General features: G+C 54.6%; 1 protein-coding gene across 1 annotated transcript in view; it reads right to left on the minus strand.

The window, feature by feature from the left end:
• Nucleotides 1–3,776: 3,776 nt before the first annotated feature.
• The window catches only part of CDK18 (cyclin dependent kinase 18), a 40,135-nt gene continuing 26,969 nt past the window's right edge, over nt 3,777–16,942 (minus strand). Inside the window, exons 3-16 of the mRNA XM_050911370.1 lie at nt 15,518–15,663; nt 15,023–15,148; nt 12,801–12,857; nt 12,440–12,554; nt 12,184–12,278; nt 12,011–12,073; nt 11,501–11,624; nt 11,293–11,413; nt 10,855–10,952; nt 10,387–10,492; nt 10,127–10,169; nt 9,521–9,611; nt 9,103–9,180; nt 3,777–8,751 (exon numbers count right to left, since the gene is read on the minus strand). Coding sequence (XP_050767327.1) covers nt 8,717–8,751; nt 9,103–9,180; nt 9,521–9,611; nt 10,127–10,169; nt 10,387–10,492; nt 10,855–10,952; nt 11,293–11,413; nt 11,501–11,624; nt 12,011–12,073; nt 12,184–12,278; nt 12,440–12,554; nt 12,801–12,857; nt 15,023–15,148; nt 15,518–15,663 — 1,298 coding nt within the window. The 3' untranslated portion in view covers nt 3,777–8,716. The remainder of the gene's footprint in view (nt 8,752–9,102; nt 9,181–9,520; nt 9,612–10,126; nt 10,170–10,386; nt 10,493–10,854; nt 10,953–11,292; nt 11,414–11,500; nt 11,625–12,010; nt 12,074–12,183; nt 12,279–12,439; nt 12,555–12,800; nt 12,858–15,022; nt 15,149–15,517; nt 15,664–16,942) is intronic.

Raw genomic sequence — 16,942 nt, forward strand, 5'->3', positions numbered from 1 at the left:
TTGTGGCATCCGCTGGAGTCTTCCCAGAGTAAGGAGAACAGGATCACGTCCTCTTCCACCACCAAAGTGAACAAAGTGACTGTGGGCAATGGCATAGAGCAGGTGGGCAATAAACCCCTGATTCTGATGGAGGGAGAACTCCGGGGGCTGGCAGGCATCTGCACCTGAAACCATAAAGTAATCAAAGAAACAGCTCAGCTGCCTGGAGGGACGGAGCAATGTTGTTATCCTGTTTTACTGATGGGGAAACCAAGGGCTAGAAAGGAATGAAGCGCTTTGCTTACGGACACGGAGTGAGTCAACAGCATGGCCGGAAATTGGGTTTTATCATTACATGATAAACCGTCTTCCTTAATAGCCCGGATGGCAGGACGGAGGGGAGGGGGAGGCTGATGCACAGGCCTGTGAGCCACAGCCTCGGGCTCTCCCTGCCAGGCAATAACTAGCTTTGAGAGGCCACGCCACTGCAGACTACCTCAGCTTCTCCTTCCCCATCTGTAAATGGGGACAAAACAGCACAAGGGAGGAAGGATTGTGACAGTAAAGGCCTTTCCATCAAAATGCTGCTGGGAAGGTCATCTCCTGACCCTCTTTCTCCATACATCTCCTTGCGCATGGAGCTGGGGTTACTTGATGAAACAGCAGATTCTTATCTTCCGCACACGAGGTGCCATGCCCCAAGAAAACGGCTGACAGGGCTTTACCCGTGGTTCCCCTGGACCACATTCTTGATCTCAATCTTGATCTTGGTTCTCCCTTTACTGTACGGGGAGTCATGAGACCTGCACTCTACTCCTGCCTTCCATTACAGCATCACCATCACTTGATAGCATCAGCTCTCTGGGCCTTGTCTTCCCCAACTATAAAATGGCTGAGCAATGCTTTCCCCACCTTTGCAGGTTCACTGCAACCACTCCCAGATAAAAAGGCAGCATCCAGTCATCAGAGGTTACAAATGTTGGTACAACCCCTACCCCAGCTACAACAGCTGACCCCACTTTGCTAAGCGATGGCCTAAATGCCAGCACACTTGCTTCCAGGAATATCAGGCCATTTTATCAGGGTTAACACAAATCATGCAAGATATGCTTGCAAATAAGAAACGAAGCGTAGGTGGGTTAGTCAGCATAAGAACACACAGATCCTTTCTGGCTTCACATACTGAAACCCAGATCCTCAGAGGTAGCTCATAAAAATGCAAGCCACAGGACTATGAGTATATGCAATACCAGAATTAGCTTCACGAGGAGGCACTTTAGGCTGTTTTCCAAACTGAAATCAATGTTGTACTTGCAATGAATTAAACACCCACATTTTTGCGCTTGCTGCAAGCTGCAAAGTGAAATCATGAATGAAGGAATAGCAGAGCAGCATGATTACAGACAGCAGCGTCAGTCCATGCGTGCCATTGCTGCTCAAAAAGATCCGACAAGCATTTGAGAAATGCCTTCCTTTTGCTTCCCGTGCCCTCGCACGTTCCTGGGGCAGCAAGAGGCACAGCAGGGTTTTTTCACACTGTATCAGTTAATCTTTTCAGCCAGGGGAGCAATTACTTCTTTAACATGATCGGTCCTGCTTTGCAGTGACGACTCTATACAGCCTCAACCCAGAAGCCAGATTTTGTTCAGATTTGCTGTTGTGATGCTGGCATCACTTCTCTTAGCCCAGTCTCAACGCAGTGGGGAAATTCAATTCTAGTAATAGGTTTTCTAAAGGTTTCCTCAAGGCGGAACCAGCTGAGGCCCCACGGGTGGGCTTGGGACAGCAGGCACCCGGGGACAGGCTCCTTCAAGGCTTTTGCCAGTGTTTGGGTTGGCAGCTGCGGCCAAGGGCCTGGGGCTGAGATACTGTCGAATGGTTTTCCCCCTGACCCCCTTTTGCCAAGAGACCACAATGGGCAAATCTGGGCTGACACCCTCGGAAACCCCAAGACGTTATCCCAGCAACCGCGCGTGCCGGTGTGATGGGTCGAAGAGCTGCAGGCGCATTTGGAGACGGGAGCACCGATGCCTTTCAACAGCTGTAACTCAGCCCAAAAAACCCACCACCAAGCAAGCTTGAGCAGGTAAGAAAATAACCACCCTGAATCGCTGAACCTTACTGAGAAAAGACGTGATGCTTCTTCCAACACAGGGGAAACTCTCCATACAATGGGTTGAATTATTCTTGGCTGCATGTGAGATGCTCAGCAACCCAGCATGAATGGGCCGGGCAGCTGTAATGGCAGCACAGGAGAGAGATGTTCACCTCATGTATTTCGGGGTCAAGAGTTTCAAAACACGGCGTGTGATTTGGAAAGCTTGGCTCCACTTCTAGGTCAAATATTAGCCTGAGATCTTGGCCCAGTTATTACAGATCCTGTAACACTTGTCTAAAAGGGGGAAGCGCTCACCTACATGTTTTCCTACCGTCCAACTGAAATAACGCACACACCCACTCCGATTTAGCTGGAATCAATGTGCTTCCTCCTTTACTGCTCTAAAACTGTGGCAGAGGAGGGCGGGCCGCAATGAAAGGACCAGGCTGAGCCTCCCGAAACGCACCTGTAATTTAATGACACACAAATAATCTCGTTGAGGGCAGCAGGTATCGTCCCCGCTTTGCAGATACGCTGAGAGACCTGGGGAGCGATGGGTGACCTGGCTTGAGCGTCCTTGTGAGGCAGGAGGACCCCCCTAAGGGACACGGAGCGGGGAGGTCACGGCTATTTGGGTGTCTGGGAACATCCAGGTGCCGGTCGGGTCCGCAGGCGGAGGATGTGGGCTAGGATTGCTCGGCGGCATTCCCCCAAACCCAGCGCCGGCAGCTGCTGGGAGACTGGAGGAATGAGAGCGGCAGATGGAGGAACTGGTTTGGCAAACAGCTTGTTACTGGGGATCTGCCCACACCCTGCCACTCAGGCAGGCTGGGCGCTGGCTGGAGGTGCAGCCCAGGGAGGGGGATGAAGGGCATTGCCCCCTTCCCTAAACCAGCCGCCCATCATCCGTGGGCTCACACCACGGGTCTGGCCCCGAAGATCCCACAGGTCCCCCCGTACTCCATCTCTGGCTCTTCCCAGGTCCCCCGGACCCGGGTGGCTGTAGCTTCTCTTCCGCACTGATGGGCCAGAGAGCAGGAATATGTGAAGGAGATCGCCGTGCTGAATAGCTCTGATCTCAGGGAGATTCTTAGCTGCCAGAGCTGTGGGAAACAGGGCTCCCCTGTCCCTGCCCCAGCTCTGCCCTTCAGTTGCTTTGCAACCGTGGGCTGGGCATGTCAGCTCTGTGCTTTATTTGCCCGATAGGCTTGTGGCAATATTTGTTTAGGGCCTTAGGGTCCCTGCAAGGGACCACAGAAACATTTCCCTATTGCGCACAAGTTTCTGAGGTCTTGGGTTTCAACCCCCTGCAAAGGTCAGGTAGTGGGAAACTCCTTTTGCACTAAGTCTGCCTCTGGGAGTTTACTACAGCCAGCTGAAAAACGCCCTGCTAGCAGGAGTGAAAACGAAAGGCGTCCTGGAGCTGCACAGAAAGCTGCTGTGGGGAATGACTCTGCGGGAAGGCACAAAGACGGCACGGCACGGCACGGCATGGCACGCTCCCTGCCGTGGCCCGGCAGCCTGCCTCCCCTGCACGCCCACCACGGAGCAACTCACTGCTCGGGAGCCTGCCAAGGGACCTGCGCACCTGGGACGTCAGTGCTACCTAGCTGAAATTCAAAAACAAAGCGGATCCTCCTCCTACCAAAAAAAAAAAAAGAAAAGAAAAAAATTATATCCTGTACAAAACTATCCTGTATTCAGTAAAGTTTATTGTCCAATCTTGGCTTTGGAGCGTTCACAATACAACTGTAATATAAGCCTTAGCAATAAAATGAGCACATCCACAAAATAGTCCATGTCACATCTGAAATACAAAAATTGAAATATTCTTATAAAACATTCAGACACAAGACTGATAGATGGATACAATCTTTTATTCTTTTTTTTTTTTTGTACCTTTCCGTTTATTCCAGAAAAACTTTCTATAAAAAAATCATTGCTTCTTTTGGAATAAATCTTTAAAATCATTTCTTTTAAAATGCATCTTTCGTTTGTACAACACTAGTTAAATATATTATTGGTATTCTGCAAATGAATCACACCAGAGAACATTCACAGTATGTGTATCCTGGCCGCTTGGATCTATTTTTCCTGCTGTAGGACAAGCATGATGCTGAGGATGAAAGAAGGCAATGAAGAAACCAGAAAGTGGGTTTCATCGCGTTTGTGCCCAGGCATGGCTAGTGGGGAGTGCTAAGGGGACATCCAAACGCATTTCTTACAAGACTCGAGCATAGAGACAGGACAGCGGTGCGGCACGGCTGGACGGTCAGGCGGGGAGCCGCAGCTTTTGGCAGGCGAGATCGTGTCACTTCTAACCTCCAGTATTTCAGGATCAAGACCTGATGGCCCTTGCGGGACCCGCTCAGCCATCGCTGGCTCCGTGCTCTGAGCAAACCGGGGCTTGCGCGGCTGCAAGACTTACGCTGGTGAAAGCAGAGTTTGGCCACGTAAGGCCAGGCAGGCTCGCACCCCCAGGTCCGGTCCCTTCCCCGTGCCCTGGGACACACACACTAAACCTTTTACGTTACTCAGTCCAGTGGGTTAGACTCTTTCTCTTACGTTTTCCCACCTGCCTGTTCCTAGCCTGCTCTGGGAGCTCTGGCTCCTGTTTTATGCTAGCCGAATTTCTGACTGAAGATAAGTCATGGGAAAAAAACCAAAACAAAACATTTGAGAAGCTCGGGAAAATGGCCTTCTAATCACTTTTTTTTCCCCATCATGTGTAAGGGAGAGGAAAAAATCCACTTATTTTGTCCTTAGTCTCCAAGATACAATGTAGTTTTGTTATTTAAAATCTTAACATAGATCTGGCAATGGGTTGGGCCAGGAAAGGCGTGTGCGTGTGTGTATGGAGAGAGTGAAATTAAATAGCTCTGCCTGTAAGTTTTATTGTTGTCCTGTAACACAGACCTTGCTTTACACATTACTTTACTTACGTTTCTTTAACTAGCTATCAGCTGGAGAGACGAAAGAATACAGCCTTTCCTGAGGGCACAGCCAAAACTCCATTTTCCACCAGAACTGGTAAAAAAGAAAAATTGCAAGAAAAATGTCTGGAAGACAAAGCAACAGTTTCCTTTTGTCCTAACTCCCCATCTGCGAGGAGGGCCAGCTACTCCACAAGGCGGTGGATGGGAGAACCCACGAAATGAAAAAAATGCCGGAGAGCCGCAGACATTCCCAGCATTTTACTTTAAAAAGCCAACTTGAGAGCCGGCTGGCGCTCCAAAAGCTGGGGAAAGCCTGCCCGGGGATGAGCTGCCGGAGCAGGCAGGGAGCGATGCCATCGGCAGCAGGAGCCCCGCTGCAGATTTCCTCCCCTTGCAGGCAGGGAGGAGCGGGGCATCGCTCTGCTCAGGGCTTCTATAAACTGGGGCATCCAAGAGATCTCTGTCCTCATAAACCCAGCCGGACCCCACGGTCCTCAGGGAGACCGTAACACTATCCAGGAGATGGAGAAGGGGGATTTGGCTCCGGGCTTTAATCGCTGCCAACCTGCAGCTCCTTTTCTTCGCAGCCGGGAAGGCTTTGGCGGGCAGCGTGCTGTGGGAGATCAGACGCTCGGGGCTCTGCCAGCCGACACGTGCAAGTGCAGCAGCGATGGGAGCTTGTAAATCAAACCTTGCTCAGCGGGGCACCAAATATTTACACACACTATCGCTCTCCTGAATAGGAATCAAATATGCACTAAATGCGGTGGAACAAAAGGGGTTATCTTAAATTCGGGCTGTTAGTAGAGCACAGGGCTAATAAATAAGTGTCTCCTTTCGGGAGGATTTGTAGGAGGAAAGGCAAAGGCTACGAAAGAATAAACAGCAGCTACCAGGCCCTTTGTCTTTGCTATCTGATCCTGGGTAAAGCAGTCCTGTCTACACGGTCATTGCTAGGTCTTTTCCCCAACGTTTCTCCCCAGCGATTTCCGTAGGTGACCTTGTCCTTCAGAAGGAATACCTCTCTTACAGGAGGAGAGCTGGGACCACCCCGTTCTGGTGGTCTGGTGTGGTCTGCCTCCATCCTCCCGGCGGGAAAGCGGGACGGCTCAGCTGGGCACCCTATGCCCCAGCGCGCTTTATGCCCAAGGCAATCTCAGTGCAGGGGGATGGTAACGCCAAGCAAGAAAACTGCACCAAGACAGGTCAAACACGTCCTGAATGGGCTTCCCAAGAGCGGGTGGAGGGGGTTCCTGCTCCCCCGGTCCGATCTGTGCTCAAGGACTGCAGGGGGGGGCTCTGCCCCCCTGGGCACGCCAGCATTCTTTGCCCCATGTACCTGACGGTGCTGCGGCAGGGGCACAGGAGACACTGCGTCCCTGAGCTGGCCTGCCTGCTGAGCTGCTAATTCCTGATGGGAGCTGGCTGCCCTGGGAAGTGCAAGTGTGCACCACAGATCCCTGCCATGCCAGGGAAATTCCTGTATAAAATGCCTTTGTGAAAGAAAAGATGACAGTGTGAGAGTTCAGACTTACTCCAGCCAACACCTCCCTTTGTGAACCTCCCTCCTGAAAAGCCCCATGCAGCAGGAGCTGGGTGTAGGAAACCAGGCAAAACACTACCCTGACATCGGGGTGAAATGCGTCACTGGTGGCTGATGGCTATTCATGCTCTTCCCTATCAAATGGAAACAATAAATGAACTATTCAGCCTGCTGTATGCTGGACATACCAAGAAGGGAACTGAGCAGGGATGGGCAAACCTCAAACAATGCAGACGTCTGGATGCTTGTCTAGGACAAACCCGAATTAACAGCTTTGGTCTGATGGGGGAAGCTCAGAGGGTGCATCGAGCATTGGCACAGGGAGGAGTTGCCCCAGAAGCTCTGGGGAGCTCCGAGGTCTCTGCATTTATCCTCACGCTTTGCATTTTCCAAGGATCACAGAAGAAATGCCGCACAGCAAAGCAGAAAACAGAGTCCTCGCTCCCTGCTCGATGGGGAAGCAGCAGCATGGAGAGTTACCGTCCCCTGAGCAATGCCTCCCAGGCCGGGAGCATGACAGGTTAAGATATCAGCACGTCCTGCCAGTCCCCGTGCCAGGCGACAGTCACAGGACCTGCCAAGTCCAGAGTCTCCTGGTCACATCCATGGGCTGGAGGACTGGTGGGCGAGAGGACTAGTCATCCGGTACAGCCAAGAAAAGGATGTGAATATTATACAGTAGAGAGACTTCTTGCAACGCTCACACACTTGAAGACGTTTCAGGCTGTTTGCAGGCTGTGGGGGAGAGGTGCAGCAGGACCTCTTCGCTCAGGATGGGTTTGGCACGTTCCTGAAGGGTACGGAGGGGAAAATGCACCAGGAGCAGTCCTCGGCCAGCAAAGCATGCTCAGATCTAAGCACGCACCTCAGTCCCACAGCATCGATCTGAGTCAGGGCTGGTACGATCTGGCATTGGCTAGAAACATAGAGGCCAGGCGAAGAGGTTTGAGGGATGATTTGCTTCTCTCCGGGTCTATTTCTGGTCCCCACAGCTGAGCTGTGGGAGGTTTGGCACCTCTCCCCCTTCCTCTGGGTAGAAATGCACTGAGGTGGGTGTCTGCAACACTTTGGTACGGAGAGGCTGCGCGGCTCGGGCTCTGCCACGTCGCACGGGGCTCACTGACGGGACGTGGGGGGAGATGTGCTCCTGAGATGCCAGCTGGGAACCGCGTCCTGCCCCTTGTGATGATGGCAGAGAGGGTCACGGGCTGGGGGGGTGGCAGGCTCGGTGATGAGAAAGGGGCTGCTCCATCGGTGCCTGGGAAAGGCTGGCCGAAGGGCTCGGCGCAGCAATGGGAGGCAGCACGGAGCCACTGCTCGTCTGTCCCCGCTTCTGCACAGCCCTACCAGCAGGTACCTGCACCCTGGGTGGGCTCAGCCAGCCCTTGCTCTCAGCTCAGGACATCCCTGGGGAGCAGCCAGCTGACTGAATTGGGAAACACAATGGTGGCAAGGAGGGGGAGATGCTGGGGGAAGCAATGGGAAGCAGCCTCCTCCCAGCTGCTCCATCCTTGTCAGGATTCGGGTACCAAAGATGGGGAGAGAAAAAGGGGTTACGTAGGCAGAGGCAAGGGCAAATCAGGGAGGGCTGCCCTGGTTTTTGTGCTTCAGGTGCACTCTCTCCAGTGCCAGGCTGGGTCGTGCCCCCGACTCGTAATGTAGCCGCAAAGTGTCTCCCCAAGAAATAGGGGGTGCAGAGCAGGTTGTCTGAGCAAAGGTACGTTTTCAGAAATGTCTGCCTGGGCCAAACGCTACGATCCACAGCCCAGCTTTGGAGATCCCACTCTCTGCTCACAAAACCTCCCCGTGCCCGGCTCACCCCTCGAGGGCAGTGAGCGGTTCCATGGGGCAGCACACAATCCTGCGCTCGGGGCAATGCCCAGGGCAGCTCCTCACTAGAGCACCTGCACCGAGGGTGGCAGCTCACGTCTGATGGGGGCAACGTGAAAACAAGAGGGGAAAAAGGCCACAGGTCCATCAACAGCAGCTGCTAGGGGCTGTGGGTGTGGGGACGGGCAGGGGAGAGCCTGTGGCCAAGGGTGCTTCAGCATCGTCCTGCTCGAGTCAGTAATTCTGCGGTGGGTCAGGTGGGAGTGTGTTGCCGTCTCCTTTTTCAGTGCTTTGATCTCCATGGTGACAAGGGGAACACAAGATCCAAGTTTAAAATATACTCTGCCTCCTGTTCTTCCCTCGGGCTGAGGAAGAGAGAGAGAGAGATGGGTCAGAGAGGTCAGACGGCGAGCGGCACTTTGCAGAGAAGCTGAGCCCTGCGGTGCTCTGGGTTAGGAGGTTACGAGCCCACAGCATTCATGGAGGGAGCTGTGCCTCAGGGCACCTAGATCTGACTTTGGTACCACGGTAGGTGACAAGCAAGGATGCCCCAGGGGTAATTTGTGGACTAAAGCAGGGATCAGGGATCAGGGATCAGGGATCAGGGATCAGGTTTGGCTTTTTCCTATGCAGGACCCACTGGGAGTAAGACCCCAGGGCCAGCACGGTCCGTGGCACCATCTGGGAGAGGTCAGCATGATTTTCCCCAGTCCTACCTGACTGCTGAAAGGCTGAGCCTCGGTAGCCAGGGTCCTTTTGAAGCTGGATCTCCTTCAGGGAGAAGATGGAGACATCTAGGCAGAGGGGGCAGAGAGAGAGAGGGGTCAGTCCAGCTGGCTGAGCCGGCAGCGGTCTGCAAACCCGGAGCCAGGAGGGACGGCAGTGCCCAAGTGCAGCACTGCACCTCATCAGAGCTTTTCTCTCGCACTCCTACTCCTACTCTACGTTGTCCTACCCAAATTGTTTCTTGCTTTCGCAGCCACCAAGCTCCCACCCCAGCCTGCTGCAGGAGCACCTCTTGAGTGAGCAAAGACAAGAGGCATCTGAAGAGACCTGGCTGCAAACCACCACCCTCGGGCTGCACAGAAGCTCTTTGCTCCACATCCCCCAGGCAAGAGGACAGCGTGCACTTACTGTCAGGCAGGAGGTGCACCCGCTCTCCCAGGCTCTTGAAGTAAGCATGCCGCAGGGCTGCCTCCGCCGAAATCCGGCCTTTGGCTTCATACTGCACAAAGCCCCAGAGAAAGGCAATTACATACAGTCTGCTCCTGCGAGATGGCATTCAGTGGGCACAGAGGCCCCATACAGGGTGTGTGCACATTTGTGCACCTATGCGCATGTAAGTGCCCAAGCAATTTCATATGCTGCGTGGGTGACAGTGTCTCCGAACACTGTGCACACCACGGGGGCGTGCAGGCGATTACCAGTGCCATTTGCATGTGCACAAGGGACAGCACACGCTGTGTGACCATAGGAGTGCACCGGCCATGTCGTACCTTACGGATCATCAGGTTTGTGTCCTCTCACTTGTGTGAGAGTACACAGGGTGAAGGATGGTTCACCGTCCTTAACAGGACGTGGTTCGGGATAGCACCTACAATGCCATAGCTGCAGGGCCATGGCTTATTCTGCAGTCACAGCTCCTCTCCTGCCTGGCTCCAAAATCAGTGTGAGGGCAGCCAGAGTACCTTCACTTCAGCAAATCCCTTTGCCATCCACCTGGACTGCTCTACCACTCACCAGAAGAAGGTTCATCAGCAAGTCAATGCCTTCTGAGTCCAGCCTGAGAGAAGGAGGAAATGAGAAATGGAGCATTACTGCACCCAGGAGACATGGCAATCGTCAATGCAAGGGACAAGTGGCAGCTGGGACCTCCAGTGCACAGCTGCATTCAGAAGCTGCCAGCACCACACGGAGGGAATGAAACGGGTCTCCCCAGGCTCCCGTTTACAACCAGCGCAAGCCCACCATGCCTTATGTGTCCTTGCTCAAGGAGGTACCTTGGGGCGTGATTTATTAACGGCTGGGCTCGGTACTGCGTGAAATTGTAAGCCTTAAACTCCTCGTTGGATGTTATTCCAGGCCAGGTGTCTTCTGTTGGGGTTCCTGGGAGGGAGAGAGAGGGAAACCTGTCATGCTCATTTGGCGCAGAGAGAAAAGCCTCATGCATGCGTGTGCCAGCGTCCTGCCCAGGAGAGAGGGCACGAGTCTCCCCAGCAGGCTGGGGCTCGCCTGCGCATCCCACGGGGCAGCCGGCGAGGAGCTCCTCGCCCTCACACCTCTGCTGACTGCAAGCCTGGAGGGGGGCTGCGGGCAGCCTCTGCCCACGCCTGCCCACGCCTGCCCACGCCGTGGCAAGGCTTTGCCAGCGGGCTCCCTCCAGGCTCCCGAGGCTGCGCTTTGTGTCACCGCTCCTGCAGTCAGCCACTGCCCTCGCGTGGGGATTTGGGAGACAGCAGAAGACTCACCCAGCAGCCTGAAGATCAAATGCAGCTCTTCTTTCACGGTGGAGCCGGGGAACATGGGCCGTCCGGTGACCATCTCGTAGTGGATGCACCCAACACCCCTAGAGCAGCAGCAGAGGCCCTGGGATTAGTGATGGAGAAGCCCTGTGGACGCCTCACCACCCCTTGGTCAGGGTTGAGGTTCCTGGAGAGGGAAATAAGCCCCAGGAGCTGTGTCCCTTCTCTGCTACAGGTAACCATTCACCCCTGATGTGGACAGTGTGCTCCAAAGACCCTGCGCCCCAGGGAACACAGAAAACAGCATGGCCTCTGGGAGAGCCCACCACCCTCTGGTGCAACCAGCACCACGGGCATGTATGGTGCTGCACTGGCAGACGGATGGAAATGCCTGACCCACCGTCTCGAAGACCCCGGGAAGCTTGGTTTGGAGCCGTGGCTCACCACATGTCGATGGGTGTGGAATATTCAGTAGATCCCAGCAGGACGTCGGGGGGCCGGTACCACAGCGTGACCACCTCATTGGAATACGTTTTCGTAGGGACTGACTTGGCTCTGGCTAATCCTGAGGACGAAAGGGATGGGCATCAAGGAGCCGCACCTAGCTGCACCTTCTTGCAATGCTGCATCTTCCCCAGAGAGGCCCACCTACCGAAGTCAGCCAGCTTGAGCTCTCCTCTCTCGTTGATGAGCAGGTTCTGGGGTTTGAGGTCTCGGTGCAGGATCTTCCTCCCGTGACAGTAAGCCAGACCACGCAGCAGCTGGAACATGAAGATCTGTGGGGAGGAGACGGGGCTGGCATTTAGCACTGGGACATGGGCACCAAAAATGAGTCTGTTTCAAGGGCTCTCAAACTCATGGCCCCTCGAAGCTGGCCTGGGGTGAGACGCGCTGTAGACAAGTGTTCAGGCCCATCACCAGCAATCCAGAAAAGGGGCTGAACAAAGTCTGCATGCACAGTAATTTTATTTAGGGTGGCAGTGACTTGAGAAAAGCTGGTGGAGCATCACAGCAGGCTGAAAAAGGTCAAAGAAGAGTAAGAAGGCTGAATTGAAGAGAGAACGGCTATTCAGCCTCACCCAGACCCTGGACTGCACTCAGGGTGAGCTCCCCGCATACGGGGAGAGGCAGGGGTACGGGGTCCCAGGCAGCACCACCTTACCTTCACGTTGTGCACGCTCATCAGGTTCCCACAGTTATCGAGGTACTGTTTGAGGTCGTTGTCCTGCAACAGGAAGCACACGTCAGCCTGTCCTTCCCTCGGCCCCCATCGCCCACCCGCGGAAAGGCAGCCGTCCCCCCTGTTCCCGCAGAAAGCCCCCCTCCGAGACCCACCAGGTACTCGAAGACGAGGGTGAGGGAGCGCTCCGTGTGGATGATGTCGTGCAGGGTCACGATGTTGGCGTGTTTCAGGTTCTTCAGCAGTGACACTGCAAGGAGAGGAGACGGCAGGTTGGGGCAGCAGGACCTGGGACTGCTCTCTGCCTGACTGCAGCTATACGTGTCTGCCTGCACCACCCGTCCCAAATCTGCCCGTGACCCGGCATTGCTCATGAGGGCTGTGATGGGGAAAAGCCTCTCCTGCTCTCACCTTCCCGTATGGCCGTGCAAGGTGCCCCTTCCTCGTGCTCCAGGCGGATTTCCTTCAGGGCAACGAGGTTTTCAGTCAGCTTGCTGCGTCCCTTGAAGACAGTGGCATAAGTGCCCTGGGTGGGGAGAGAGAAAATACAAGCCATGCAGACCATTTACCAGGGTGGCACAACACTGATATACTCCACAACGTTTGGAGGAAGGATCATTTGAAGCTACAGGGCCAACTCTGAAGGCCACAGAAAGACTTGGTCTAAAAATTGCTAGATATTGAAGAAATTTGGCTACAGTCTGCCCGTTGCACTTCAAGCTGCCCTTCTAACTTAATTTAAATCCTTACAGGGGTTTCAGAGTCTACTCACCTCTCCCAGTTTGTCCAGTTTAACATAGGTTTCCAGCTTCCCAAACCCAATATCTGACTGTAAGAGAGAAAGGAAAACATCACTGGGAGGGATCTTATCCGGGGATGGCTTCACCTCCGGGGGGAAGGTCAAGGACACCGGACAGTAACAGCTTTGGGGGCAGATCAATCAAGGCAGGTGTTTGCATGCAGAAGCCCAGCTGATCCAAGCACATAAAGTCCACTCCTTTCCTGGAGAAGCCGTGCAGGCGACCCGGCAATCACAGTCAGAAAACCTTCGCAACCAACTGGCTGCTTGAGCAAAATGGGTGGCATCGGCATCCCGTGCCCCAGGGCGGCCACAGCCTGCACGGCTGCCCCTTCCCGCTGCCACCCCTGCAATCCCCTTCTCCTCTCACCCACCACCCTGACACGCCACCAGCAGCGGCCGAGTCGAACAGGAGCTGTGATCTGCAAAGAGCCGATGCCCTTTCTATCAGAGAAGCCTCGTGGGATCCTGCTGCTGATGCCCAGCCCTTTTCTTGAGTGCCTTCCTACGTCCTGGTCTTTACTGCGACTCCATTCATTTCTCTGTGTGCTGTTCAAATCAAGCGTGAAAGGGACATTTTCCCGTTTGGAACAGTAACTCTTTAACGTATTGCTGAGACCTGCTCTCGTGTACCCAGTGAAAGAAGGGCAACCACTGCAAGGCCACAGATTTAGGTGTCACTCCTAGCAGACCCCTGAAATTGCAGTTTTCTGCGGGGACAGACACACCTCCTCAGTTAGTTTGGATTATCTGTGTGCCAGGGCAGGGGATGGTTTCCAGCACAACAGAGCCCAAGGCCCAGGGCAAATCATTGCTCCTTAAGCTTAATAAACCACTGTCATTCTCCCACAAAATAGGTTTGCATCGGTGTAGTCCCAGACCAGCAGCCAGCTCTGAGTCCAGCCCAGCTAAAGGCCCCCCCACCCAGCAGCACTGCCCCCTCTCCTGAGCCAAGGGCTCATGCCATGCCGCTTGCCATCAGCAGATGGAGCTGGATGGACAGCTGTCAATCAGCAGGCAAAGACACGGCTGTGCAGGGAAAGGGTCCCCTGGGAGAGGCACTGAAGGAGCCCCCTGCACTGTGCCCAGGGCTCTGCCTGGAGAACCAGCAGCCCCAGGTCTGGGGTGCTCTTGCAGCCTCCCCTGCTCACCAGGTCTGCCCCACGGGCAGGCTTTTTCCTTGCAACAGGCACTGGCCAGACCACCAAGCTCTCACAAGCTGCCACACGCAGCGGGGAAGCTGCTTTCTTGCTCACGCAGGCTGCATTTGGACCGGGAAATCCCAGGGGAACACAGCGGGTTTTTTTACTCCATTTTGGCTTCCCCAAACCCTCTGCGTACCCTGGGAACAGATGCGTCCTGAGCAGGGAAATGAAGTGGCTGCTGCAATCTGCGGCGCTGTACACCCCCCAGAGCCATACTGCGAGTTTTGCAGGAGCATGCCTTATTCATGAAGGGGACCATGAATATTAATGGCACATCGCTCTGGCTGCGTCTATTTTATTGATTAGACAGAACAGGCAGGTAAATGCAAGCTCTCCTTTTCTCCTCCCTCCCCCTGAATAAGCATGCCAGTTCTGAAGACGCCTGCTGAGACCTCGCTGTTGTATCTGTGTGGCACTGAGCACTCCTGGGCAGCAGGATACATGCTTGCACATTTGTAAACAGGGCACCGGGTTTTTGCTCCTACATATGCTGATGCTCTGCAGTAAAGAAACTGAAATGCCAACACTAATGCAAAGGCTAATTCATTATTTATCGGCATTTGCATTTCAACTAGCAGAGGCTCCAGCACTTGCTAAGCTGCAGGAGGCTTTCCACCTCCTCCCGTTTGGAAGGAGCCAGGCCAAGAGGAAAGTCAGGTACGTGCAGAGGTGAGTGAAGGCATGTGCAGGCCTGGGGATTTGCACAGCAGGATGCAGATGGGCACATGCAGGAGTGACACGGGGGAAGAGATGCGTATGTGCATGGTGGGGGGAATGCGTGCTGCTGGGAGCGTGCAGAAAGGGATTTGCACGGGCAGGGATGTGTGTGCGCGTATCTCCATGACACACAGGGGGTACCCGGGAGCTTGCACAGCAGGGCCTGACTGCATGGGTGGGTGGCAATCAGCACGTGCATCTGCTGGCTGGGACTTGCGTGCATGAAGCGAGATGCTGTGCCCGGCACTGCTTGCTCTGCATGGTGAGACTTACGAGGGAAGCCCGTCGGGACATCCTGCTGAGGGGCTTGGGGAACTCCGGGCTCTCCATCTGCAGCTTCTGCAAGAACTCGGGGGGCAGGCGGATGTCCATGGGCAGGGAGAGACGCTTGCTGACATCCTGCGGAGAGGGCCAGAAGAGCGGGTAATGAATGCATCTGATGAAAGGAGGACTGTACAGAGACATTCAAGGGGAAGTGCTCTCTAACCAGAGCTGATATTAATGCCGAAGCAATGGGGGCAGCATCTGTGGGACCCTTAGTCAAAGGAAAAGGGAAGGTGTGTGTGCGTGCGTGTGCATGGGGACACGCACGGGGCTTTGTCAGGTACCATGGGAGTCATGCTGAGGGCACCCAAGAGGACGTCGGGGCTCGTGTCTGAGACTGCCAGGTCCCCACGAATCAAACACGGGCCCTTCCAGCCAGCAGGCAGGTGACAACCAGAACTTGCCACATCCCTTCTGCCCGCTCCAGCCTGCAGCAGTACTTGCCTCCATGGAGAAGCGGCGCTGGTTGTTGTTGCGGTAGCGCACGGCCATCGGGGACTGGCCTTCCACCTCAGAGGGGGAGATGGGGCTGGTGTCTGCTCGGAAATCCCTGCCAAGGTGTCCCAGCTGCAGGTGCCCTTGAGCCAGGTCTGAGGACAAAGAGAAAGGAGAGCAAGCTGCTGGAGTGGTAGCAGAAGTGCCAAGGCCCAAGGCACTTGCTTTGGAGAAAAGAGAGTGAGAGCAGGGCAGGGAGGTCCTGATGCTCTGGGGCCAGGGGAAAGTCCTCTTCCTATATCCAGGAGGCAGAGGGAATACCTGCTTTTTGCTCCAGACTCCTGGTGCATCGCCACCCACACAGCTCTGCTCAGCAGCACCCCAAAGTGCCCTCGTGCAGCCCCCTGCGATGAAGGTCTCTTTTGACAGACGGGGAGGGGGAAGCAGAGAGGGGAACTGCTTCACACCCAAGGCCACCCAAGATCTCCCACATCCCAATCCAGGGCTCAACCCGCCAGGCAGCATTGCCAAGCAGCTCACCCCTCTGCAGCAGCACCACGGGGTTTTGCAGGGCTGAGTATTCATCTTAACTTCCCCCCCTTATCTTCACTAGCGTCACATTAGACAAAACACGGTTTGCGCTTTAGGAACTCCTAGGCGCCTGACTGTGGCTCTGGATCCCTCTGCACTAGGTCTGTACAAAAGCAAAAGAGAAAGAGAGCCCTGCCTCTGGGGAGCTTACAAGCGCACGTACCTAATCTGCCTCAGGAACCACCAAAACTAACAGACATCAGGGTATTTTCCTCCAAGGATGTGACCGTTTCTCAGAAGGTGTTTGGAATTAAAGGCTGCAGAGTCACTTATTGCAAAACAAAACACTCCAGGCTTTCCTGCCCCAACCTGCTGCACTTAGCCGGACACACAGTCCAGAGAAGCACAAAAGCTCTCTTGGAAACCAAAGCAGCTCAGAAAAATAACTCTTCTCTTGGGACTCCAGGTGTGAACCCTCACTGAGCCCAAGAAACCCTGAAAGGAGCAAGAAATCAGAACAAAGCATGCCATTGAGCTCCCTCTGGTCTCCAGTTTGAGGCTTGCACTTAAACCTCCTCACTCTGTAATTAACAGCTGGTTGGCAGGAATATTCTGGCACGCATAGACCCAGACAGTGGCACAGCAAAACACTGATGAGTTCAACGCAGGTCGCCTGGACCCCAGCGAAGTGGATTCCCCCAATTCACACGGATGCTGTTCAGGAGGCGGCGCTAACTGGGTGTGCTGGGATGGAGAAGGCAGGGCTAACTGGGTGTGCTGGGGTGGAGGAGAACCACCTCCCCAAGGGAGGGATGCATCTCCCTCTGAAAAGGTGTGGGGCCAAGCAGGGACGACCGTTTTGTTCCCTTCCCGGTGGCCATACAGCTCTCTCCCTTCTCGTCT

This window comes from Gymnogyps californianus, chromosome 27, assembly GCF_018139145.2.
Source record: "Gymnogyps californianus isolate 813 chromosome 27, ASM1813914v2, whole genome shotgun sequence".
Taxonomy (NCBI): Eukaryota; Metazoa; Chordata; class Aves; order Accipitriformes; family Cathartidae; genus Gymnogyps; species Gymnogyps californianus.